Source organism: Colletotrichum destructivum, chromosome 9 (genome assembly GCF_034447905.1).
Source record: "Colletotrichum destructivum chromosome 9, complete sequence".
Classification (NCBI taxonomy): Eukaryota; Fungi; Ascomycota; class Sordariomycetes; order Glomerellales; family Glomerellaceae; genus Colletotrichum; species Colletotrichum destructivum.
In genome coordinates, this window is record NC_085904.1 from 1844851 (window position 1) to 1871100 (window position 26250).

At 52.5% G+C, this 26250-nt stretch overlaps 5 protein-coding genes across 5 annotated transcripts; 3 read left to right on the forward strand and 2 right to left on the reverse strand.

Annotated features, from left to right (window-relative positions):
* Positions 1-4876: 4876 nt before the first annotated feature.
* CDEST_13683 (Putative tetratricopeptide-like helical domain superfamily, protein Mrg3) lies at positions 4877-7822 on the reverse strand (the record flags this gene model as incomplete). Its single annotated transcript, XM_062929839.1, has 5 exons — positions 4877-6216; positions 6300-6404; positions 6483-7165; positions 7226-7703; positions 7810-7822. The coding sequence occupies 5 exons, from the start codon at positions 7820-7822 to the stop codon at positions 5846-5848; spliced, it is 1650 nt and encodes a 549-aa protein (XP_062785890.1). The 3' UTR covers positions 4877-5845.
* Positions 7823-7898: 76 nt separating this feature from the next.
* CDEST_13684 (Putative cytochrome b5-like heme/steroid binding domain-containing protein) lies at positions 7899-9165 on the forward strand. Its single transcript, XM_062929840.1, has 4 exons — positions 7899-8123; positions 8457-8494; positions 8547-8604; positions 8662-9165. Exons 1-4 carry the CDS (start codon positions 8033-8035, stop codon positions 8841-8843), a joined length of 369 nt encoding a protein of 122 aa, XP_062785891.1. The 5' UTR covers positions 7899-8032; the 3' UTR covers positions 8844-9165.
* A 1495-nt stretch (positions 9166-10660) lies between these two features.
* CDEST_13685 (uncharacterized protein) lies at positions 10661-10897 on the reverse strand (the record flags this gene model as incomplete). The annotated part of the gene is made up of 1 exon (XM_062929841.1): positions 10661-10897. One exon carries the CDS (start codon positions 10895-10897, stop codon positions 10661-10663), a length of 237 nt encoding a protein of 78 aa, XP_062785892.1.
* Positions 10898-13667: 2770 nt separating this feature from the next.
* On the forward strand, positions 13668-17118 carry CDEST_13686 (Putative Zinc finger C2H2-type). The gene is made up of 6 exons (XM_062929842.1): positions 13668-14019; positions 14166-14814; positions 14876-15148; positions 15203-16036; positions 16089-16719; positions 16784-17118. Exons 2-6 carry the CDS (start codon positions 14237-14239, stop codon positions 16925-16927), a joined length of 2460 nt encoding a protein of 819 aa, XP_062785893.1. The 5' UTR covers positions 13668-14019; positions 14166-14236; the 3' UTR covers positions 16928-17118.
* A 4446-nt stretch (positions 17119-21564) lies between these two features.
* CDEST_13687 (Putative Zinc finger C2H2-type, transcription factor Grauzone) lies at positions 21565-25717 on the forward strand. Its single transcript, XM_062929843.1, has one exon. It carries the CDS (start codon positions 23491-23493, stop codon positions 25330-25332), a length of 1842 nt encoding a protein of 613 aa, XP_062785894.1. The 5' UTR covers positions 21565-23490; the 3' UTR covers positions 25333-25717.
* The last annotated feature ends 533 nt before the right edge of the window (positions 25718-26250 follow it).

The window sequence follows — 26250 nt, forward strand, 5'->3', positions numbered from 1 at the left end:
TCGCCGCCACAGCCAGAATCATCTTCTCCGTGTGTCATAGTCAAGGTGATCAATTCGTCCCAGCCCTACAAGACAAAAAAGCTTGAGAACACGGTGGGGGCGAAGATACTCTTCTCCGCGGTCTCGCCTCTTTGGTACAAATTGCACGACGGACTTGACATTGTTCTGGCCGTGCCCCTCAAGTTGGCTAGACTCGCTTCGGTGTCCAGACAGAAATGTTCGCCACGAACTAAGGGCGACTCATGCGGCCCTGGTCTCGCAAGCGTTTATCGACAGGCCGTCTTGTCTAACATGACTGTCGAAGCCTCGGAAGTATACTGATATTTATTGCTTAAAAATTAAGGGGAAGGAAAGAAGCAGAAAAAGGCTACACCCCGAAATTGCCATGGGCCAATTGTTATCTCGTTGTTTGAGAGTCGTTCACGGCCAAGAGTAGGGAGAGGGGTGCCGGAAAACCAACGAGGTGGTGCCGCTAAGCGTAGCAGTCACAATCCCGCCTTTTCGGATCGCTTCACAGCAGCGAAGCTTCATTCTTGGTGGGAATCTAGCGGCGGAAGGGCGGAGCCCAATTCGGATTCGAATGGCTGTGGGGGGCAGCATGGCAAGGGCGTATGCATAGGACGACGGCAGCGTCTGATGCACGCCGACTCTCGGTCGCTTTTCTTTCGTACCACTCGAAGAAGAGATGTCTAGTGCGACTGTGCGTCCGTTGTATTCCTTGCATTATCCCATCGAGTGTCGAAGAGGAAATCATCCCGAAATTGGATGGAGTCGTGTCTCTTTGATGCTAGGTAAGTTGAGCGCAATCGACAGCAACGGCTACGCTTGCCCGCCCGTGATGATGAATTCCTCGCTGACCAACAGTCAGTCATTATCGGGCCAGTCTCGGGAATGCGGCAGCATGTCAGCCTCCCCATCTCAAGCTGTGCCGGTGCAGTATGACGACAGTGATGACTATTAATGCACCGTCCTCACATGGCCTAGCCGTCGTGGGTGTCTACAACTCTGTGTCAGTCTTTCCTCAGGGTCCCAAGAGCCTTTACACCTCCGTGATCCTGTTCGAATGCAGTATTGGTAGGAACCACGAACGGCAGGCAGGGCGGCGGCACGATCACCGCACCAGTGCATGTGGCAGGGGAGCGTTGCCTTGCCAGGCTGGCCCAGCGCCCTAGCCCAAGGCTAAGGTACTCCGCAATACCAACAATAGAAGCCTCCACGGGTCCTCGTTATAGATAAAGGCGAGCGGGTGCTTTGCTTCCTTACTCAGGTACACCAAGACTCCCGCGATGGTTTATACTTTATTGTCGGCGAGGTTCCGAACAAACTTTGGCTCGGCCATAGACCGGGCATACCGTAGGTAGCGAGGGTTCCCCAGCATAGGGGAGGGAGGGAGGGAGGAATACACAATCATGCTCCCGCAGACAAGCCCCAACTCAATTTATGTCAAGAACGGCCGAATGGCCCGGTCTGGTTTGGTCGATCGCAGAATTCAACCGCGCGTGTCAAGAAACCTTGTGCTTCGTGTTACGACGCCGAGCGGGACTGTACTTTGGTTCGGGGGGCCATTCATCTCGTCGCAATCCGGGAGAAGGTGGTGTGAAATATGCGAGGGGGGAAACATGGGGATTGCTATCTTCCCCCAGTAATCCCATCATATTTGTGCCCATTGTTTCTGAATCCGGGGATGATTAACGTGGACGCGCAGGCGAGGTTGGGCGCAGGCTGTGGGATCTGGTTCTGCAGTGCAGTGCTGTGTGGCCCACTTTCTAGACCACACGGGAATGACTTTGTGTTTTCATACGTCTGCTCCTCCCCCCAGTGCAAGAGCGGGCTATTAGATCCCACAGATGAGATAAAGCGGCATACCCTTGTCGCAGCGGTACGGAACTCCATCTGATAAGCGGTGGCCCCATTACGTGAGGCCTAGGACGTGTGGCCTGGGTCGGTGCAGGGCATATATATTGCGTCGAAGTCACACGCAGCTGAGTGCGTTCAAGGAAGCAACAAATAACCTTTGTTGTGACCGTTTCTGTAGAACAGAGAAGAGAGTCTCGGCGAAGTTTAAAATACGGTCTGTGGTAAATACTCGTTGACGGTTGTTCAAAGAAGTCCGTCTGATTGCGCCGCAAACATAGTGCTGTGTTTACCAACGCCATGTGTGACGTTTGTTCGACGTCGTGGAATTCCGCCGCACTAGTAATTAGGTCCAGGGGGGGTTCGGGTTGCAACGTTTGAAGGGATTAGGGCTCCAATCGGGAACCGTTTCCGAGCCGTGCCGTTTTACTACTTCCGTCGGTTTATCTGCACAAGCCCAGGCTAGATGACTCTCGTTAGGGGTGGCACCTCCATTGCCCTCAAGTCACCCAATGCCCAGTTCTGCCCTTCTCTTTTTTTTTTTTTTTGTTCTGCCGTTCACCTGATCCACAGGTGCTCTGGCACTGAACAGACCTGTGCTGCCGCCGTCAAATAACCTTTAAGCTCGGGCGACCGACGATCAGCAAGCAATCCTGTCCCGCCCCGGAGCCGAATCCTGGCACCGCAGTCCGCCTCCCCCGGATGGAACTCCACATCAGAAAGCCGGAAACTGCCGTCAATCACCTCACCAAAGGTCATGAGAAACTCCGCTGCTGAGCCGGAAATAGCAGATCAAGGAGACGACTGCCACCGTACCGCCCGCATGTGCGCGCGAAGCCTGTCGGTTCTGGGTTGGGCTTCTCAAGTTCTCCAAAAACAGAAAGGAAAAAAAAAACACCCCTTCATGAGTCCCGCTACAGCCGGGAACTGATCAGGCAGCCATAATTGTCCCTGTTCGAGCACTCCCCAGTATCGTTACATACCTCCCACTACGATGAATTCGGCGGGGTTCCAGTGGCTGACTGGGCTTGGGGGTTTGTCTCCATCGTGGTGATTTTTGAACATCAGCTCTCTGCACTGTTACGAACGGTCCAATCAGAAGCACGGTCTGTTTTTGTCATGCTGCTGCAGCTGCTAGCGCTATGAGTGTCCCCATATCATATCTCATGGGACCATACACTGACCTAAGCAACTTCTAGATCCGTACGGATACAGGGCAGGGTATTCAGGCATCGCGGCCCCCGTAGTACGAAGAGGGCTGGAGTCAAATCCGGCCCTTTGGCAGAGAAAATAGTTGCCGTAGTCCATATTTTTGGTGAACGAAAAGATGAGGTGATACCACTTCACTGGCCCGTTCGGTCTCATCGTCCAGTCCTCCATCATCCCCTCATTTGGCCACTAAGCCCCTGGGCCGTGTAGCTGGATATTTGCCGGAGCAGAAGAAGCTGGGGTTCGGCCGAGTCGAATCTATTTTAAGCGGACGGCCCCCCTTATTGCCAAACTAAGTAATTTAGGTTGCTGACGGAGCACCACAAGGTCGCATCCTCTTTCTTTCCGCCTCAACCCTCATTCATATGTTGCCTCAAAGGTCCTACAACCGATGGTCGAGAATTGAATGCCTTCAGATTATTGCCATCCCATTAGTTCTTGCACTGAGAGGCCCCCTTGTGTCCGATTTCGCCTGCAGCATGGATGGGCAAGACTCTTCGAGTCTAGACACCACTAGTCGGGCGGAACTCCGTTTGAAAACGTCGAGGCAAATTTCCGTGTTGCTCCAACGTTGCTTCGTATGTATGGCCACGGCCCCCCAGGGGGGGGGAGAAAACGGACCGCTCTCGCCGCCCGCAGAGTTCTGTGTCTGTATATATCCATTTAACAATATCGCAGTGCAGTCTGATTCGAACTGGAAGAACAATGTGACGCTGCCAGGCATAAGAAGCCATTGCAAAGTTTTGCCTGGTGAACCCAACACGCGCTTGTGTGCAAGGAGATAAGATATCGGGATGCCCGGCTGGCAGGCATCCATTGGATGCAAATCGCCTTCTTCTTGTGACATGCATGCAGCAAGAGACCACCAGAAATGAGGAATGGGGTATCTGCTATGAAGCTCGACCACTGCAACGGGATGCTACGTTCCCAAATGCCTCAGGCTAAAAGAGACCGGCGTGGTCGCCCGCAATCCCGCAAAGTGCAGTGACATGCAACGGTTACCCTGACGAGCAAGCGACCACGTGGAGGCGGAGAGGTTCGCATTGTATCTTCCGCTCTCTGCAATATGTGTTTTGCACATGCTCTATACTCATTGTATGTTTTCAGATGTGAACCAAACCAGGCGTGATCTATCGAAATCGAAAACCCTGGCTGGTTGGTGCGGTAGAAGTTGCCGATCCGATAAACACACGTGCATAGAGAGAAGTAGAAAACAGTTCCCTACTTCGCTTTCACTTGAACCGAAGCTCGTCGAGCATCACCAGATATCCGTGAAGGGGCGTGTCTGGGCATACTTGCTACCCGGGTGCGCGATAATTTCTGGCTTCCTCGAGAAGCCCACCTCACTGACCGCCTCTGCCCACCAGTTTAGTTCGCAAGGGCATGGCAGTGCACCTCTACTCCGAACCTCCACGTCCGAGTATTTGGAATGTGCCATCATGCCGCTCCGGGGTTAGCCACTGGTGAGGATCACCGGTTTGATCCGTAGTACAATGGTCGGAGTAACGGCCTCTGAACAAGTGAGTTGGTGCTTCAAGCCCCCGCACTGCACAGGTCTTGGTGAACGGAGCCGAATTAGTCTCCGTTTTGCGCCAAGGTGTTGATGATGTACTCGGCTTCGCAAGTACCAGATGACACCATTTTCCACAGTGAACTAGGCAGAAGGAATCTTTGCAAGTTCGCCTTGGGTTTGCAGTATCCATCTTTCAAACTTGTCCAATGGGTCAAGCAGTGGCCGCCCCTCCTCGCCCAACCGGGCTCTTCTCCAGTGGAGACCATCTATTTTCCCAAAAGGGTAATTTTCCGCTCGAATGCATCGATGGGGATGTGCCAGGGTGAGCATGCAGGGGACTGAACCGAACCCGTCGACATGCGTCCGCTGGAACGCCGAGCCGCTATGGCCCGGCCACGCGATTGGCAACGACATATTTGGGGTCCGAATTGTTGCTTGGGTGTACGTTGGCACAAGCCTTTTTGAGGTTGAATCGTGAATAGGCAATTTCGCGGTATTTACAGAGTCATGCAAATGCCCCATTTCTGATTTCAGTTTTTCACGACTTCTGGACCTGAACCGGAACAAGGCATCGTGGAGAGGGCGAAGCGCAGCCTGTCCCTTATCCGAACTTCGTTCCCAGCCCCACGGTGACAGGTTAGGCACTTCGGCAGCAACAAGCACTTCGGCTGCAATAACAACGACTTAGACAGCTGACTTGTTTCCCATTACCTGCAGGTTCTACCATGGCATTGCGGTGTCTTGTGATAGCCATCAATTGAGTCCAGGTTTATTGAAACCGCGGCCAGCTCTCTAGCACGGCAGCTGATCCGCCATCATTCCGAGTGGGCGGTGGCTCTAACAAATACAATGCTTGCCGGGTTCCTGTGAGGCTCGCATGTTGCTGTCCAGACACAGGCGAGGTCATGTGTGCCGGCATGGCACTCTTCCGCCGCCACAGCCGTCCCTGTCAAAGGTTCCAAGGACCAATACCAGAAGGTAGTAAGATATCAACATCTGAAAAAGGTCAAGGATCTTAGAATCAAGGTGACTGAGAAGCGGCAGGGCTGAGTAATAGCAGCAGAAGCGAGCTCCTATCTTTTCTTGCTTAGCTCCAGCCCTATGCAGGGACTTTGCGGACATGAACGAGGGTGCCTAAAACGCCACTGCCCTGTCAACGTCGAAGGTGGTACCGTTCTATCGAGTACGGGGTCCTCAAGTCCTGGCGTATCGAGGAGCAGCGGAACAGATGCGTAAGAGCGGCCGAAGCGAGTGTGTCCTGAGGACATCTTAGAGCTCCTGAAGACCCGCTTCGGCCTGAGAGACACCGGAAGCGAAGCCAATCTTTTTGCTCATGTCGATGGCCTGTTGAAAGCGTTTCCTGGCGACTTCTTTCTTTCCCAACATAGCAGCGATGTCACCCATGTTGACCAAAGCCACAGCACAAGCCTCGTCACACTCCTCTGTGCGCTCATCGCCTTGGATGTCCTTAGAGTGTGAGTAAGCATTGCCAGCCCAGTTCTTGGCGGCTTCCAGGAACCCGGCACGGTCCGTTGGCATATCAGGGCTGGCGATTGCGTTGGATGTTGCAGGGGCATTCGGGACGATTCCTAGCGGGGTTTGAAGAGGATGCTGCGCAAAGGCCACGGCCAAATTGTTCACTGCAAGACATGTCAGCCGGATCCAAATATACTTTTTGGGGGCAGCGCTCAGAATAGGTGAGTGCGATGAGACAACAACCTACTGATAGTAACTCGGTGACAGGGGCTGGCGCAGAGACGCAATGCCTGGAAGAAGAGCGGTACTGCCAGATGAAACTGAGACTTGGACTCGTAGTGGTGAGCCAGGGCTGGGATAGAAAGTCAGTACGATGTCGCCGAAAGCTGATTGTAGTGAGTCAGATGATGATGGGTAGATGGCAACATACATTCCATGGCTCCTCCAATCTCCTCTGGGCTCATCCAAGGGCCCTCCTCCTCTTTAACACCTTCTTCACGACGACGCCGTGACTCTGTCAAGGCAGTCTCGACGGCCCACGTCAAGCGGGTCTGGGCATTTTCTGGCTCCAAGACGTGTTCGTCTGAGTAAAGAGCGCCGAGTTTGGTGCTGGTGCCAACAGCCTTGGCCAGCAGTCGTGTACGTTTGTGCCATAAATTTTCAACAACAACCTCTTCGCCATTCTCTGCGACAACCGGACGCTTTTCTTCCGGCAATGCTCTGACGGTAGGTGGCTTTCCGGACTTATCGACTGCACCGTCCGCGACGGACTTCTCCATCCACTCCACCCACTTGAGGCAGTCCCTCATTACCGAGTCTAATACAGTTATGGCTCCCTGATAGTTTCCAATCTTCTCAAGCCAAGCGGCCGTTTGGATTCTAATGCCTAGTACATCGTCGGAGAATGGGTCCAGCTGGAGCTCGTTGCACTGCTCCAAGGCTTGCTTGTAATATTTCCTCGCCAAGTTCGGGTCGGGCTTGATGTTGGTGTAGTATAGCGCTCGACGAAGAGATTTTGCGATCGGCTTGGGATACTTGGTGAATTGACGAGCCATGAAGTAGTCGAAGTAAAGCTTGACAATGTATATTGAGACGCCTGCCAAACCAGCGAGACTTAGGCGCAGACAAGTCAGCGGTACAGCTCAGTGATAGCGGTAATGCCGGACAACTCACATAGCCAAGGCCAGAATAAGCTCCTCGGGACTCTCTCTGAACATCTTTTTCATCCCTTGCGGTGTCATTGAAGTCAAAAGCGAGCGAAAGGACAAGGCTCTCCAAAGCTGGCGTGCTTGGGAAGACGGCGGTGGAGGAGCTGGAGAGTTTGTCTTCTTGGTACCATTGTGCGATGAACCAGACGTGCTCTGCTGCCTCAGCTGGACATGCCTGCATACTATGGCAGTACTCGGATGGACACCGGCTCGCAGTTTTACAGCGGACGCCGAAGGCGATCGGATGACCTGACGACGGCACAGGCTTTCGATAGCCCGGCATGCCGTCATGCGCGACGCCGCCATCATGATAATCAATCGAAGAACCGCTAAAAATGTGATCGTAAAGATGTGGGTTTCGCAGCTGGCTGTCGGACGAAGCTGGTCAACGGCACATGTCGTCGTTCGCCGTTTTAAGGCGATTGTCGAGTGACGTATTTTAGCTACAAAATTTAATGAAGGATGGAACGGTTCAAGAGCTCTTGCTATGGTGGGTCCACAATGTCAATGCGCAGCGAATCAGGAGAGGGAAGTTACACCGAGGCTCACCCAGCCATGCCATCTCTCGCGGGTGCCCCACTCGGATCGTGGAGAAGCTTCGGAATCAGAGGGGCAAATGTCGAGCTTCTTCCCCCGCCATTCACCGTCTCTGTAAGGGAAACCCGACTCACTTGCTTCTTCAACCCTCAACTCACACTCGACGCCTCAACAGCAGCGACGCACTGTCAGTAATCTCTCTGTATCATATCCCATCTCATTCAGGCCCAAGAAAATGGCTGGAAAGTTCGAACCCAAGGTACCCGTCAACCTGGCTCCTCCCAAGGACGACCCTATTACCCTCGAGGAGTTGGCCAAGGCCGATGGTAAGTTGCTCTTACTTTCCATAAGCTGGATTTGAAATCTCTGCGGTGTAATCTTTCTCATAGGAGAATCATCGAGCGACGTGTACCTTACTTTGAGTGAAGATGCTTGTTGTGTGCCCTGGGAAATCACTGCTGCACGCCGTGGCGTGGCATCGATGACGGTCACTGCGGCCAACTTTTGGACGAAGCCAGATCCTTTTTGTCTCTCTGATTCAAGAAGCATTCGCCAGTACCTTTCAAAATTCATTTCCAGTTGCCGCGATCTAGGCCATTCGAATCACATGCAAACGCATCTTACCTCACACATTGCCGATGAATCTGACAGCATCGCAGGCTCGGATCCCAATGGAAAGACATACGTTGCTATTAAGGTAGATTTTAGGCCTCATTAATCTGCGAGCCGTGTCTGATGTTCTGGTACAGGGTATCGTCTATGACGTGACAGGCAACAAGGCATACCAACCAGGAGGTTCCTATAACGGTAGGCTCTTGAACGCTCCCTAGACCCAAAGAAGCTCCCAAACTGACGCCTAGTTAGTTTTCGCCGGGAAGGATGCCTCCCGCGCTCTCGGTAAAACCTCAACGAAGGCCGAGGACGTCAGTCCCGAGTGGCAAGATCTCCCCGACAAGGAGAAGGGCACTCTCAGCGACTGGGTCACCTTCTTCTCAAAGCGGTACAACGTTGTCGGCCGCGTTGCCGGAGCTACCAACACGGAGTGAAGGGCCAGAGCAATGGAAGCGCGGCTTTGAAGGGCAAGAGGCAAGAGTTGATGGATGAAATGGGGAGAAGATAGGAGGCCAAAGATATTCATCATCCGCAGGTGTGACGTTGCCGCAAGCGAGCGTAGACGTAACAAATGTCATGAGGCCTTTGCATCAACGGCACCACACCAAAACCTCCGAACGTTATTTCCCTCCTCCTGATTTCTCTCCCCTCGCCTCTGGCCGAGAAACACCGACATTGATCTCAATTGCAACCTGGCAGCTCCATATCAGCCCCTCCTATGCTAATGCTTATCCGTGGAAGACATACTGATACGCTCTCTTCTATACAAAGAGCCTCGCGCAAATCCTTTCGTTCATGTGCGATGCTACTATTCTCGTATGACGTCCTTACCAGAATACAGACCTGGTGGTTGCTGGATCACTGGGCGTCAATTGGAACCCAACTGTGTCAAAGAGGGGTCTTATTTTTCTGCAGAACCCAACATTGTCGAGACCAAATATAATAAGGCCACATCGACTTGAAAAGATCCGAAGTCTACATACGAGGAATGAGTGGCGCGTCTCGCGCCATCCATCTCACCCTTCTGCTCAATATTTTTGTTGCACAACAATAATTACAACAGTCTACGTCTCTGCCCTTGAGACTGTTTCTCTGCCCCCCTTTCCGGCTCTGACCACTTAGAGCCATACTTCCTGCAGTTTCCCGACAGTCGTTCCTATGGAGTATGACCCTCTTGCTGTCCTGTCGCACAAAAGGGCGTTGCACATGTTGGTTGCCGTTGCAGTGCTCCAGCTGGTTTGCAACGTGGATACGAACGCCTCAAATCTCAAGACTAGTGATGATATGTCATCTAAATCCAACCAAAGAGCAGACTAGCTTCCGAGGACAAGTAACCGAACATATTGCCTGCTGCCTAAAGTCACTTTCTGATCAGGCCCAACGAAGTAGAGTGGAGCGTTGAGGTACAGATCAAGACGATTCCTCAAAAAATGAGAAACCAACATTCAAGTTTGGTCAACAACTAAGGCTCACTTTCTATACGAATGCAGGTGGTATCAGCTTCTTGGTTTGTTCTGCGTATCATACGTTGCTATCCGAAGCAAACCTATTTGGCAAGTATGAAAGATTATCACACGTATCTTGCGGGAGCCACGCCTACCCTCGAAATCCCCAATCACTGCAACCCCTCCAGTAAAGCTACGTAGGCATGTCGAGCAACTCTACATCGATACTCAGAGCTAGCTGAACTGCCACGTAACCAGTCTCTCTCTAATATCTCACCTATTTTTCAGTACCGAAATCGGGTGAGAGCAGGCTTGCCTGTGTCGGGTTCCCACGCCACTTTGTTTCAGGTTCATCTCGATGCAGTATCTGTATACATCATTTGATTGATAATGGAGCACCATAAATGTACTTAAAAGTCTTCAGGCTGTCTATTACGCTGTAGGAACGGGGAAAGGCTGCCATTCGGCCGACTCGGACAGTTGAATGTAGAGGGTAAATACGGCTTGATCTACGAAACATCCAAAGCCGGAACGGCAATTTTGGAGCAACACAACCTGCAAAAGACTCTCGTAGGCATATGAACTGATATTTTCGTTATTTTCCTGCACCTTCCAAACACTGTTTAAACATGGGAGTTACATGTGCATGTGAAGGCACGCTCTCCCTTCGCCGGGCCACACTGAATCAACCTTCAGACACAATCTCGGTTTCTTACAAGCCCACGTCAACACCCTGGAAGATATATATGTGGGGGAAACATCCTTGCCATGGAACATGAACGCTGCTGCTGATGGTGCTTTCCAACTCAGCGACGGCGACTCTGGCCATCAATGCACTCTAGGCCGGCAGGGAAGCTCGGGTGCCCCCCACTGTGCCAGGCCAAGATGCAGTTGTCGCACGGAACGCTCTGCTTCCACGAGTTGCGGAGAACTTTGACGCCGAAGCATTGGTGGTTCGGATCATTGCGGGCGAAGTGGCAATACGATTTCAGCCGTACAATAGAGTGGTTACAGGTGAAGAGAAACTCTTCCCAGTCGCACATATTGCAAGAATGGGGCCAAAGGATGCTATTGTTCCTTTGGATTATTTTGAGAATAGATGTCTACAGTATCAGTTCAGAACGTTGGGTGGTCTGAGAACTCTGGCAGCGTTTGGAAACATACCGATGGAACGCTCAACTAGTTCTGTGGATGCTGGTGAAGAGTTCTTCTCCTCTTTCAATCTAAGTTGATGCTGGAAACCGGGTGCTATGTGGCGCCGAATGCTTTTTGGTACGAATATTGCTATTGAATGTGAAGAACTGTGTCTCGATAAAGAATGGAGCACGTCTTGGTCTGGACAGTCAACCCCTTTTTATAGATGCTTCGCCCAAGGCCCTCGCTTCACAGGCTGGTGTCCAGAAATCGTTATCATGAAGGGTGAAAGTTAATATGCAACTGGATGTAAAAAAGGCTTGCTCGAGGCCATCGACATGTCTGGTCATATGGACACTGTGTGTGCATCCCTACCTGGTGTGATGGTGTCGCGCATTGACGATATGCTTGTTCGCGAGGATGGTATGTAAGCCTAGATGTGATGCGGGGCGTCCATCTAAATGGTCACCTCGTACGGGCTTCAGCAGATACCACATGAAGTTAGCCTTGGACCGGGAGGGAAGTTGATTGTGCATCCCCGGAGGAAGAGGCTGCAGATTACAAGCACGGTTGGAAGATGGCGATGCAGGAACTACCACACCCCTCCTTTTACAAATACCTCGGAATCTGGCCTGTGGGACCGAGCTATGTACCTGGTATCAACAAGAAATTTGTTTGATAGGAGAATCCAAACGTCTACAAGTTCGATCCAGATTGTCCGCTCCGTCAGCAGTCCGAACCCGCAGAAAGAGGTATACTGCTGCTTCCCAGAGCACTCATTTGTTGCTCTGGTCTCGGCAGAACATCGTCAGTAAGAGCAATCGATGGACGTTTAATCACCCTTGGGAGGGTTTTGTGTACAAACAAGATTGAGGTGGTAGTCCCTATACTACTAAGATGTCGTCGATACGTTCACCCGATGCCAGATCGATTCGTCAAATTGTATCTCTGAGTTCCTGTCGACGTAAGATGACCGGCCTTGTCCTGTTTTTCTCCGGGCTTTCTGCAATTCGTACGTGTGGCACAATGAACGTCAACTCCTCTTGTCGATGGAGAAAATGTTATCTGCAGTACCCAAAGGACATCTGCTTCCGACCTAAGCCACCTGCATCTTGCGGAGCGGCCCGATAGGCGGGTTTACCTAGCTGAGATGTAGGCTCGTTCCTTGGCGTAGAGCAAACATCGAACAACTGCATAGCAGACGAGACCACGACGCAAACTAAAGATACGGCCGAACAGTCACCCGACTATCGCGATTTTCAAATAGTCTTGCTATTGGATAGTGGAGCAGATACATACGGCTGCGCTGTGTGAACGAGAGTGACCATCTGTCACGGTTCTTGCACAAGAAAGCTGCACTCGTAGTAATACTGTGCAACAAGGGACGGCCCCGCGCACCAGACATCCCGCAGCCAGACCATGTAGGTTCCCTCAAGTACTTGGTTGTTCCGAATGTGAAGAAACACATCTGAAGTGAAGCTGACAGCACCTGAGCGGGTTACGTCTAACCGGACGACGACATTGAAAAAATAATAATCATGTGTCACATCTTGAGTGACGGTCGCGTGTTCCATCAGTCCAGTGTCCAGTCGGTATCGGATCCATCATATCATGTGAGACAATCTCTAAGGACACGTATACAAGGGCGGAAAGGGGAGGGGGGTTGTGCGTTTGTTTCTCTCAAGAATGTACTTGCTCAGAGGGATATTCGTGACACCGAGCATGTGAGCCTCGCGCTGCTCGAGGTGGCACTACAGGCAATGTGAGAGTGATAACGAATACCTTGGCACAAGCTTGATGTCGAAGGACGTTTTCGATCTCGAACTGTACGAAATCCGGTAGAGAGGTTTACTGATTGCGAATCAAGAGCCCAAATCGCCTTAGGGAATAGCTGGGTCTCCTTAGGAGAACATCATCGAAAAGCCGAAACAAGATTAAGTGTTTTACCCTCTATCAATGGCCCTAGACCTCGGAAGTTGGCGGCTCAGTTGTGCCAGCTGAGACATTTGCCGCTGTGGAAATGGCGAGCATAAGCGAGGATAGCGTAATCCTTTACCCTCTGGTGTCCTGTAGCATCAACCCATCCAGAGTTCCGTCGGCTCCGGAATGGCTACCAACTGATTCGATAGCTCACTCCCACTGCAGATACCGTGGATGCTAGTCCGAAAAGTGCAGCGAGCGCCGAAAGCGCGATACGTGACCGATAGGGATGAGCCGTAGAATCCAAATTTGAATTCGAACCGTTCGTGCATGTCAATCTGCAGAATTTTGTACGGTCTGCTTCATATCGTAGCCGTGAAGCACTTTGGTGTTTGACGGTGGATTGTGCAACAGAGCGAGACGTGACGATGTTCTGGGCGGTTTGTGTGCTAGGTCAAAAGCGGAGGCAAATGCGACCCATTTCCATGGCACTTGGCTGCCTTGCTGGTTGCCTTGTGTCGCTGCCTGGCGAGTTTCCGGGCGCCGATTGGCTGGATTCGGGCGACGACGTGTGCTGCTCACCGAGAGTCGCCCAAAAAGCAAGGCGAACTAGCGAATGGACCGCGCCCTCGCCCAGCTCCCTCAACGTGTGAGTGTCTCCCAATAGTACCTCATCTTCCCTCACGTTACGGTAGTCACGCCGGTTCCTCATTCTCAAACTCTTTCTTGCCCATCCTTCGCTGTTTCTTCTCGTCCGAATGACTACAAGTTCTCAACTCTCCATGTCCATGTCGCCTGACTGAACCCTTTAGTTTCTTCCATTTGGTCCGTCTTCAGCCAGCAAGCAGCCTTCGTTTGTCCAGCCACCCATGTCTTCCTAGTGCCCGGAGTCAGCCGTCGTCACTTTCCGGGCCCGACCGACCCACTATCGGACCGGCGATTGAGGTTTATCAAGTCGTCTTTTGACTCGGCCATCCGGGCTCCATTTCGCTTTGACAACATCCCTATTCCTACTAGCCGGCCTTTCTCCCCTCTCAAAGAACGCCGACCAGCTTTAAGCCCCAAGAGCCGAAAACCATTCCTGTCTGGCTGGACTCGGGCTCGAGCTCGAGTGGGTGACCCTCGTTCCCTTCCGTGCCCATCACTTCAAGCATCACTGGCAGTATTGTCTTGTGGAATCAGGCCAGTGCCTGCTGCCCCATATGCAAATACCCGCAGGGTCACCATTTACATATCCGTTCTCTAACATGTAATTAGTCGCCTATTGCAGCTGACAGCTCGAGTCGACTCCCTTGCTGGCTCCTCGCCTCAACGACGACCCATTAACAATGGCAAACCTGCCCAAGGCAACGGATATGGAGATGGATCCCGCGAAACAAGGCCAGATGGTTTCTCCACAAGGCCAAGAGACCGGGGTCAACGTATCAAACCCTTCGGGCCAGCTCTTCCATCAGAAAACACCGCCGATGCCATGGGGTTTGATGAACTTCTATGGCGGAGAGCAGCCGTGGGTTCCTCCCGGCATCTTTGGCGCATCTCATCAAGACCGACAAGCATCGGCACCGAGCACGCAGAGACGAACACCGAATGGCTTCCAAGGGTGGCGAAGCACTCTCCCTTCGGAATGCGACACCGGATTCCCGCCTTCCGACTCCGGTTATGAAAGCAGGACAAAACATAGCATCGAAAACACGTCCGTCTTCAATGATGTGGACAGAAGCCAGGACACCCAGAGCCTCTCGGGGCAGATAATGGAGTATCACCCCTTTGGCTTGACCCCCAGCGATGGCAATTGGGACATGGCTGCAACACCAATCCCCGTTCCCGCATCCCAAACCAGCGCCGTTGAGAACATGTTAATATGCCCGGGCTGCCAATCACCTTGCAAGACTCGGTCAGAGTTAAAGTGAGTTTGCACACGGACGGACGTTGTTAGTCCCGAAAAAGCGTGCTGATATGTCTCCAAGCAAACACCATCAGCGGCACCGCAAAGCGCACAAATGCGATGTTCCCGGGTGTGCCCGCACAGAGGGCTTCGGCACGCTAAACGACCTTGACCGACACAAGGGCAGTGTGCATCCCGGTGTCTTCAACGCAGGCCCTCGATATCGTTGCATCATTGGCTCTTGTCAGACCAAGGACAAAATTTGGCCTAGGGCAGACAACTTCAGGCAACATTTGAAACGTGTGCATCGCCAGATTATTAACCCCGAGGATGACCTCAGCAGGTTCATTCTGTCGTAAGTGCTTCTGTATTAGTCCGTTGTCGGGTATGAAACCTAATACCATCGTAGGCAAATACCCCAGAGGCCTCATGACGATTCATTTCAACAAAATGCGCAAGATGCTTTGGAAGGTGTTGGCTCGGAACTCTCCAGCGAATGTCCTATCGTCTGGGATAGTCGACCGCCTGTCTTTGAGGATATACAGCTTTCTCCGCAAGAAGAACAGCCAGAATCCATGGACCTCATCCTCGATCCATCACTGAAAAGTGTCGACGGGCCAACATCGGACGTATCTCTCGACACAGGCATGATCGTGCCCAAGGCACAGTTGCAGAATCAAATTTCCGAATCATATTGTGAGCTTACCGGTCACGAATTCGTACAACCCAAGAACATTACGAGAGCTCCATCTCCGAAGGCCGCTGTTAGTGAGCTGGAAGACAGTGGCTCCGATGGAATATGTGCGAGCCAGCTTCAGTACACCCCAATCAACCCGAGCTCGTGCCTGAAACAAGACGCCCCTGACTCGAACAAGGCCCGAGACAGGACCTTTGAAGGCTCCCCAATGGAGAGCATGGACTGCGACGCTGTCGCCAATGATCCAGTTCATCAAGAACCTACCAAATCCATTAGGGAGGAAGAGTCTGTCGACCAAGACTTTCCTCAAGAGAAGGTGTCGATGCATCGCTTTCCCTCGGGTCTCCCGGACAAGGGCCTGAGTCAACAAGCCATGTTCGATTATCTCTCACAGGTGCCTAAGAATGTCATCGAGACATACTTGAAGTCCCAAGCTGAAGCCGCCCCCCAGAAGCGCGCGTCAGCTCCAAGTATCAATGCAAATAGCCCACATCACTGCCCACATTCGGACTGTCGAAAGCCTTTCAATCGGAAATGTGAGCTCAAGTATGTAATCTCCGCCATATCCTATGCGAACACTGCGCTAATACAGAGACAGGAAGCACATGAAGCGGCATCTTAAGCCGTATGGGTGCACATTCCCCAGCTGTTATAAGAGGTTCGGCAGCAAGAACGATTGGAAGCGACATGAGAACAGCCAGCACTTCCAGGTGGAAATGTGGCAGTGCCACGAGAAGAGGGCTGATGATGAGAACGAGAGTTGCGGCAAATTCTGCCTCCGCCGGGAGACCTTCCGGAGCCACCTTTTAAGGGAACATAAGATGAAAGAATCCTCGCAAGTTGACAAGGAACTCGAGAAGTGCCGCGTTGGGCGCGACGGCGAGCCAAGATTCTGGTGCGGCTTCTGCGTCAAGATTGTCGACATCACCCAAAAGGGCCCTAACGCCTGGGCCGAGAGGTTCGACCACATCGATGACCACTATGCGGGCCGAAATAATCTTTCCAAAAAAAACCACTCTGACTGGATACCCGTCGGTCCCGAGCTGCCCGATGTTGACCTTACTAGGTCTTCGGATGCCTCGAGCGATGCGGGATCGATCGATGAGAATCTTGTTGCTGTCGCCTCGCGATTACCCCAGGGTGTGAGTGGTCAGACGAGAAAGAGGAGTCTGGGTGACGACGACGAACGACCCAATTCTAAGCGGGCGAGGACGTACATGTGGCGCTGTGTGGGTAACCCTCGTTTACCATTGTGTGTTGCAATGAATCCTTGCTGACAAGATATCTCAACAGTGCACATGTCAGTGGGAACTCGTCTACGAAGTGAACGCCAGCTGCATCGCCTGCTCCCACATGCGATGCAGCAACTGCGATGTAGACTGTATTACGTCTCAGGACAACAATAATGCTGGTCGTCCCGCCCAGAGTCAGGAGTAGAGGGTTGTAACTTGAGATGAACTATATAACGATGATATCCCCTGCAGTATTCTTGTGCATACTGTTGGTTTTTTTATGACGGGATTGGAGTTACGGAACATGGCGGAGACTTATTGCGAAGCAAAGGTATGCATCCCAGCCTTTGTAGACTTCAGTAGGATTTCCAAAGCATCCCAATTCTTTAATGCCCCTTCATCATTGCAACAAACCAAGAGAAGGCAGTTTTCTCTGCCAGTATCTGCTATTAGTGATTGTATTCGTTGCTTATGTTAAATCTTAATCGGCGTAACTTTTCGTCATACCTTTGCAATCCCCGCCTGGACGAGAACAGCACTTCCGGTCGGCAAATTGCGACTATTTTCCGTCGTGCCTTACCAACATATGACTAGGTAATACCCCTGGCATCATATATCTGTCCCCCACCTGGGGGCTGCAACCATGCATTGTGAGGCTACAAGACTTTCAGTCCCACCACTCGATGGTCACAATGCGAGAAGCTCTAGGCCCAGGAGTTCAGGACTACCAGTCAGAGGGAGGTCCCGTAGACGCGTCCCTTGATAGGGCTGTTCTTCCTCAGCAGCGACCCCAATCTGGGGTTCGGGTCTTCAGGTTTGCTTCCATCATGGAAGCCGCGTCGGGCAGTGGTCTAGAGGAAAGGTGGGGCAGGGGTGGGGGGGAGGGTGAGTTGACATTGGAATTCATCATGGGCTTCATGTCCTGATCACCGGCCGTCCAACGCCATTCCATCTTTCACCCTGTCGTCTGATCCTCTAATTACATCGTATACTCCTATCCACCCCTGACATGTGGTCCGTTGTTCAGCATTTCATCTCAGCCTCCCTCCTCCACGGACTATTTGTTATTGGGGCCAGTAAAGAGTCAGTTTCCTGACGGAAGCAAGCAACAACAAGGTTCTGATCCGCATTCCGAGGAACATCGGGCAATCTCTCTGGAAGAAACTGGTGTCGGTCGGGGGTATCTACACAGAGAAGGGAAGGGTGGAGGGGGGGGGGGGGGGGGGGGGGGGGGTAATGATAAAGCAAGGCTGGACTAGACCTGTCCTGAGTGGTAGGGGAAGTAGCAAACAACGCGGCAGGGGCGTTATAATGATGTATATGGAACATTCTCATGGAACACAAACATGCGGAGATGCATGTTTCCTTCTCATTTCCCCATCTCTCCTGATCGGGAGGTGGCGTTGAGGTGTGAGTGAAGAAAGATGTCGTAAAAAGGGAAGAAGGCACATGCGGGAAGTATCGGCAAGATGCTGGCGTGATGTCTCTGTGCGGCTGAGCAGACGCGATGGTTCATGTTTCAGCCGAGGAAGAGCGCCGCGGTGATTTGATGAAAATAGACACGCAGATCCCCAGATTTTGACCACGGAGGGTTCGTCAGGATGTCGTCAAAATGAGGCCAGGCTAGCACATGGTATGAGTGCTTGGCATGGTAGCTCGGGCCACAAGACTCCGCTCTAGATTGTTGAACAGTGAATGAGGCGACGTGATGGTTGGGGAGATAATCCTGGGCCACAACATTCAACTTTGGGACAGGTTTCTTCTGTACTGGCCGCAGGACTGGCTAGCTGCTTCGACCTGGTGTCGGAGGAGGCGACTTGTCAGCCCTGCCGCATCTGTAGTTAACTGCGAATTTCGACGGAGATCTTGCAGAACTGCCACCAACGATTACTCGACCATACGGAGAGTCTTGCTCTTGGTTGGCGTCCCGTCATGAGGTGTTTCAGGAAACCATACTCCATCTGCCGCCGTACAGGTATTTCGTCGTTGGCTAGTGGGAGGACCGCCCGTATCCCAGTATTGCCAAGTGTAAATCCAAACTTGTAATGTTGAAAATATGTCCAAGACCGAACTCGGGCTTTCCGGGTGCCAAGGCCACCTGCGATTGTATTTGGACTGGACGCCTTTGAACTCCGATTTTGAAAAACAAAAGTACCGAACCATGAGAATGACGCTACCAAGGAGCTGGAATCGACACTGGCGGACGTTTTCTCTCCATCAGGCCGCTGGGGGAAGGGGGCTCTCCCCAACAATGCCTGTGTAATATCTATCACTTTTGAGGGACCTCTTCATGTCTGTCTTACTGGGGGAGGAAGCTGATCAGAGCATCAGATATCTGTTCTATTTCTTATCTGCCCATTCTAGAGGCAAGGGGCTGGAAAACCGAGGACGCAAGTCTCTGAAACCTAATGCCTAACCAGGGAGAGGGATTCAGCCCAATTGACGATTGTGGATACCACAGACCTCGTGCGTGCAATGGTGCGTTCAAGAATAGACATGCCGCTCCACCCGAGCCAGTTTGCGCCTTTGTCTGCCTCTCTGCCAGTTGCGCGACTTGTGCGGGGATGGAAACACACAAACGATCCGACGTTGCTGGAGCCATGTACTTGAGACATGCATTCGTAGCTTAAGATCCAAGAGATACGTGGGCTCGCAACCATGGTGGGGATTTGAGACTTCCAAGACATATCCGCCGTAAAACTTGCGGCACAAGGTGGAGAGCGCAGCACACTGGCACTCATATCATCTCTAACTCTCCACCATAAAGACGCTGTCAAAGTGCGTGCCATGTGGTCGAGTCGGGCTCGGCTACAATGATATGGGAGCCAGGGATCAAGCGGAGTCCGGATTAGGATAGCAAGTCATCAAGAGATCGCAATGGCCGCGGCCCGGGTAGGGTTGCTGCCGCTCAGTGATGGTATCTTCAGCTCTGACATGGCCCTCCAATGGTCTTTGGGACATGCATCTCTTGTTCCAGATAATGGGGCCCCGAAAGGAGGAGCTTCCTATTGGCCGCCCATAGACAGGTCCGGAAACTGAGAGAGATTGCCAGGAGCGAAACCTACCGCCAAAGTCAGACGTCGCTTGCCGCCCGGCAACGCCTTTTCGCCGTGTTTCTCCTCAGTGCATTTTTCCGTCAAGGAGGCAACAAACAGCGGTTTGAAGACCATGCAATGCTGAATATCTGTACAGACCAGACAGATTTGTGGCACTACGGCATGAGCTTTCGTTGGTGACTTATTACGGGCTTGTTCGTGAACTACGAACAATAGCGATGCAAAATCCCGATGCCATGCGGCAGGCAATTGCGCAGATAGGTACGCGAATAAGCGCATCATCTTTGGGGTGAGATACTACCCCATCCAGGCGGGCAGACAGGTTATCGCAATGTTGGCCAGGTTGGTTCCCTCAACCGATCAACAGGCAAGTCCGAAGAAGCTAGGGTATTCGAGTTCTAGACCCTTCGCATGTTGTCCAATAGGATGCTGGTAAGTGGCCCTAATGTGCTGGGATGTTGGCTTCCATGCATCTGCGTAGGGGCGGCCTGGCAAACCGGACGGTCTTTGAGATAATCAGCGGCGTGGTAGCGTAGCGTGCGTGATCGCACGTGTGCAGTATTCATGGGCCGGCAACCCAATCGATCAGGAGTAGCAGACAGGACGAGTGCGAAAGAGAAGTGAGTAGCCCAAGGACAAGCGGGTCTTCGGGACTGGCTGTTTTGCCAAGGGTTGCGGTTATGGAAAGGAACATGGTTGAGGTGAGGTGGAAATGGGTTCACGCCATCGTTGCAGTGCAGGTCTTGCATGAACGTCCAGAAAGGGGTCGATGGTCCGGTGACTGTGACAAGTTGGGAGGCTGGCCGGGCGGCGGAATTGTGACCGGCCCAGTCATGGGTATGTAGCTTCCTGATGAACAACCACTAAATGGAAGACTTGGAAAACGGTGTGCCATCTGTCATGGTGCGGACTGGGAAGTGACGACGTTGAAAATCGGGTGGCCGAGAGAGTTTTTGTCTCGCGAGCGCATGGAGTGATGTCGAAAACCAGGGATATCGCGGGGAACGTTGTAGTCTGGAGCGTGGAGCACGTTTGCGGGACGGACCTAGGGTGGTGAAGTGGATGCGCTGTGGGCAATTGTGGGAGGTCACACAAGAAGTACGTTACTCGCTGCTGGCCTGATCGAAAGCTGTTAGGATGCGATGGAGTGAGATGGGATGGGAATCTAGCAGGTGATGTCGGGTTTGGGTTCTTTGTTTTAGTTTTTGCTGCCCAGTGGCTGGCCGCTTCTTCTGCCCTTTTGGGAACGGCAGTGCCATTCGGTTGAGCCCCTTTCCTGTCTCCTGCCTTCCGCAAAGACTTTACAGGTAGGAGGGACCCGATAATCGAGGCAGCGACTTGAGGCATCTTATTAATAGTAATCAAGGTACCTACCACCTGGGTAGGACCGTACATAAGTGTCCCTAGATTTGGATCTCTAGCACCACGCATAAAGTTGGAATCGAAGGTGTCATCTGTAAGCAGTTGCCCTGCTGCGTTGGGACTTAAAGAGAGGGGGGCGTCTTCCGTTACCTCCATGTCCACATCCGCATGCGCGCCCCTCCCCCTTCGGACGGGTTTAGGGGGGGTGGGGGGGCGGAACGGTATCTCTTGATGCCACCGCTAGTCAGCCCGTGGCTGCCTTGCTTGGGGTACGCCTCGTGGGGGGTGGAGGGCGCAGAGCGGCCAATCGCGTGGCTTACATGGGTATGTAGAAATGTTTGCCCGGTCCAAGTGCGCGATGCTGTCTCTCTACGCAATCTTCTACTCTTTCTCGGCCGTGATCCGTTGCTCATCCGCCTATCACCCTCCCCATCTTCGCCCCTCGACTTCTGCCCTCCTCTTGTCCCCCCTGCAAATTTCCGGCTTCCGCTTCTCCTTCTCTCGCCGGCCAGCCCAGTCACATCCCCTCGTCCAAGACAAGAGGCGCAGACTGGCTCAGATTTCGAAATTTCCCTACATAACGACTTTTGGCCTTCGCATCATCTTCTAAACTTCTCCTCATGCTCCCCTGTTGTCACTGGCTAATCCAAATCCGGGTGTCATCTTTGCTTTTGGCCGCTGACGAGATGCAACCCCCCTTGCGGCTTTCTCCATGGTACCTAAGGAGCATCTGAATCCTCAGTCTTAGTCCTTCGGCCGCGGTTGTTCTTCAGTAGAGCAGACATGACGGGCAAGTCTGGAGATTCGAGACACAGACTCTACCCCTCATGACCAACCACCTACCGATGATTCATTCCTCAACTGAGAGGCAAGTTGTGAGCCTGTCTCCGTTATTGAAAGCTTTAAGTGTCGCTTTAAAAGTTCTAGGCTTGCCTAACACCTCGAGCGCCATCAGGGCTAAACAATGCTTCGTACGTTGGGCGTGCAACTCGTCCAACCCCTCTTTGAACGCACACCCTTCCTGTTTTAAGGTTGCCCAAATGAATATACACTCCTATACGGGCAGCAGTAAAATTACGTTTGCAAGCTGCCTCACTAACACCAAACCACAACTGACCGATATTCCGAATGACGACCGTCGGTGACGCTGGCAATGCGTCCTCAAGTAAATCCCAAGATAGCGGCTGTGGCAGTCAAAACAGACAAATCTCGATGCTTTGCCGCCGAACCGACAGTAGGCGACATGCACAAACACAGCACGTGGATGTATGGAGACTGACAGGTCTGGGAATGGTCACTTGGGGCTCTTCGTGATTTGCTGGCGACGACGAGGCAACTGGAGCGCAAGGCGTCCGCATCTGCCTGGAGACAACAGAAGGCATGTCTGAGCCAGCTTACCTAGGAGAGACAAAAACCCAACACCTACTCGTCCCGTCGGCTACGGAGTCGGAAAGGCAGACAGACCAAGGCACAGCCCTGGCGGCTCCTTTCGCCCACTACCGTCATCTTCCACCTTCCGCCAGTGGGCAAGATGGTGTGGCCCGCGTACCATCAGCCAAAGAAACAACAGCACACAACGCATTTGTATAATTTTATACAGATGCTCCTGCAGCCACCAGACGCTAGGTATTGATTGTGGACCAGCCCACACCATACATATTCCCTGCCGCAGTCTCGGACTTCAGGGGTGTACATATATGCCTCCGCAGCGTCTGATGAGGATGGCCCTCCACTGCACATCCTTGCTTCTTCTTTCACACCTGTTCATTGTGCCCTCCTACCTATAGCCGGCTTCTTGTCTCCGCCATGCGGCTCTGCGTGGAGATACGTATCTTCGTTGATGGGGTTTTGTCCCTTCCCCCAGAGCTCTTTGCTCTAGGAGAGCCTAGCCAGCTGCCCTGGCGCATTTGCTGTGCCACTAGTCACCCGAGTTACCCCGTGAACTTATATACACCTAGCATCGCCATGTTGCTAGGTCTTCGATGTCGGTATTTTGTGTCTCGATGGCCACAACAGACACCAAGACAGCAGTTCCTTGTTAATTGAAAACTTGAGCATTTGTTTTCTTTTACCACTCTGTTCTCACATCAACCTTCTCCTTGATTCTTTGCAACCTTCCGATTGTCTTCAAAGGCAACAGTCTTGTGTGGTCTTAGCTTGGACATCTCATTCGTCAGACTGGGTGTTCAACTTATACCGACGCTGCTGTTCTTTCGTCTAGTTACCTGCCTGCTACCCAGGGCTCAACCATCAGGAAGAACCTCCTGCCACTATTTGGCTCCAGGCTTGCTCGAGAGACAATCGCTTCCTTGACGGGTCGACTTCCACAGCAGGGGGGGAATCCCACAAGATGGCCTACTTCTACGAACATGTCCAAGGAGGACATCTTCCTGACGAGCAGCTATACTACGGGCATCAAAACTTCAGCCAGATGCCCATGTCTTTCCTTGAGTCTTCGTCGTCTTCGGACTCCTCCACACCGGTCGACCCGAGTTTTGCATCCTACCCCCCTGAGCCGCAATACCAGACGCCATGGCCGGTGAACCAGACTCATCAGATTCAACAATACATGGAAGGTCCACGAACTGCCTTTTTTGTCCCTGAATATGCCCAGGTATTCCACAACATAGCCCGTCCGACTCAGGAATCAACCACACTACCTCCAGCTTCGCAGCGAAGACATGGTTCCCCCTGCTCTCAACAGACGCTGTCCAGCAGCGACTCCAACAGCCCGCCGACGGAAAGCGATGTTCTACCCGCAACCCCTCCAGACTGTTCTGCCACTTCCCCTTTCATGCAACACAAGCAATACACCGGTGACTGGGAGACCCAGCAGTATCGGTCTCATACGCTGCTTGGCCTTGGCAAACAGGGTACCGTTTTCGTCAATCCCCACGAGGTCAATATTTCTCAAGCCATATTCGAAGAAGAGGCCATGCCGACCCCTTTCGATCACAGCCGTACCTTCAGTTTCTGTTGTTCAGACTCTGATGAGTCGAGCATTCCCCAGCAGTCAGCTTTCTCGTCTCGTGAAATGACACCGGAAGCTCTCGAACCCATCGTCAAGAAAGAGCTTCCCACGGCTGAGCCATCTTACCAACAAAGCTACCCCGAACCTGAACTGAGTGAGCAAGACTCCCTTAAATCGACAACCAAGATCGAGCCCCTCATCTCATTCGACGACACAAAGGACTCGGATTACAGGCCCGAGCACCATACACGAAAGCGCTCCCGTAATACGCATGCCAGACAGATATATAGCCCTGGCTCAACACAGGAAAGAAAGAGACCGAGGGTCAATAGCGATACCGGTGGTCTTGCCCCAAGTCGGCTCAACGCGCCTATCCATTCTGCGCGGAACCCCAAAATTGTTTGTACAGAGTGCAAAACTCCCTTTTCCGATGAGAGCACCTACCAGAAGCACATGAAGCAACATCACACCCGTCCCTTCGCATGCATTTTCAATTACGCCGGCTGCCCATCCACATTTGCCAGCAAGAATGAATGGAAGCGTCACGTAAGCTCTCAGCACCTGGCACTCCAATACTGGCTCTGTGTCCAAGATGGCTGCTCAAAGACCACCAACCCTCCGACTAACCGGCGTTTCTCCTCCTCTTCTTCCTGCTCCGTCTCGCCAACACCGCCTGCCTTGCCAAACGGCGCCATATTCAATCGCAAAGACCTCTACACCCAACATGTCCGCCGCATGCACGTTCCCCCTCATGTCAGGAAAGCCCAGAAGCTGAAGAAGCCCACCCCTGAATGGGACGATCACCTTAAGGACCTCCAAGCAGAAGCAGAACAGACACGCTGCGACCTACCTCAGTACATGCGCTGCCCTGCCGGTGACTGTGGCCATGAGTTCAACGGCCCGCAAGCCTGGGACGAGCGCATGGAGCACGTCGCACGCCACCTCGAGCGCGCAGCTGACGGCAAGGAGCCCACGGTTCACTTCGGCGGCGAGACCGACCCAACGCTCACCCAGTGGGCGTCGAGTCCTGGTGTCTACGTCGTACGGCAGACCGATACCCCCGGCAATTGGGAGCTCATAAACCCACTTAAAGGGGAGATTGGGCCTTCCTCGGGCAATGGAAAAGGGGGCAACAGCGGCGGTAAAGCATTCTCTTCCCTCAAGGAGATTGTCGTCGCCGCCTGCTCCGACGAAGACGCTGAGGGCGAGGAAGAGGAGTGATCAACTCCATCACATAGTCTCTTCCGCCAACACTTTTCGACATCCATACGTTGGCTTTTCTACAGATGCCCAATTGGCGTGTCAGGCGCTTGGTGATTCGGATTGTGCATTTGACCTCACCGTATTAGATACCTCTTTTTTATTTGCTTCTTTCTTTTATCGTTCTTTTGTCGTTCTATCAGCACCATGGAATTATGTGCGGGAGGGAGCTTGGATTTGCCTGTCTTGGCACAATGTTTCGAGGGAAGTAAAGGGGACATTTATAATGCATATGAAAGGGATAGAATCGGCTTACATGGACAAACATGTGGAGAAACCTGAAGGATAGTTACGACTTGTTCTGCCATGATAGCACCAGATATTTGATACCAATTTGTTACTCCCGCGCGATAATGGCTTGATCGTTTGCTCACGTGAAGAAGGTTTCAAGCCATCAGTGTGCTACATGACAGAGTGACAAAATCTTCGCCCTAGTCTTTAGGGTGATCAGAGCGACTCCCCATTGAAAGATGACACTGGATTCGCTGCGACCCACCACACCTGTCTGGCGATGCTTATTATCTCTGTGAATGCGAGGGTCTTCGGTATGAGAGAACGCATAGAGACGCTGAACGTTGACCAAGCATGGAGACTGGTCCTTCGATCCAGTAGATTACCGTTCCACTACCGAGCAGACTGATAGCCGAGACAGTCGTGAACAACCCACGAGACTGGAGGGATGCTAGCCGCCAGATATCTCACCAAAACTCACGTAGGCGCCTCGATGTAATCGCCTATCCCTCTCCTCAAAGCTGAAGAGACGCCGGAGAGGCGGCTCTGTGTGTTTGGTATCGGCGGTAACGAGCTAGGAGGCTCGTGCCCGTTTGACTTACACGGCCACTTACACGGCCAGCCGCCGATCGACCAGCCCTCCAACTC

Coding starts and splice junctions, on each gene's coding strand:
- CDEST_13687 (XM_062929843.1), top strand. CDS start 23,491: ATGGCCTACTTCTACGAACATGTCCAAGGAGGACATCTTCCTGACGAG.
- CDEST_13686 (XM_062929842.1), top strand. CDS start 14,237: ATGGCAAACCTGCCCAAGGCAACGGATATGGAGATGGATCCCGCGAAA. Junction 15,149..15,202: donor CTCAGCAGGTTCATTCTGTC/GTAAGTGCTTCT, acceptor ATACCATCGTAG/GCAAATACCCCAGAGGCCTC. Junction 16,037..16,088: donor AATCGGAAATGTGAGCTCAA/GTATGTAATCTC, acceptor ATACAGAGACAG/GAAGCACATGAAGCGGCATC.
- CDEST_13684 (XM_062929840.1), top strand. CDS start 8,033: ATGGCTGGAAAGTTCGAACCCAAGGTACCCGTCAACCTGGCTCCTCCC. Junction 8,495..8,546: donor AGACATACGTTGCTATTAAG/GTAGATTTTAGG, acceptor GTTCTGGTACAG/GGTATCGTCTATGACGTGAC. Junction 8,605..8,661: donor ACCAGGAGGTTCCTATAACG/GTAGGCTCTTGA, acceptor ACGCCTAGTTAG/TTTTCGCCGGGAAGGATGCC.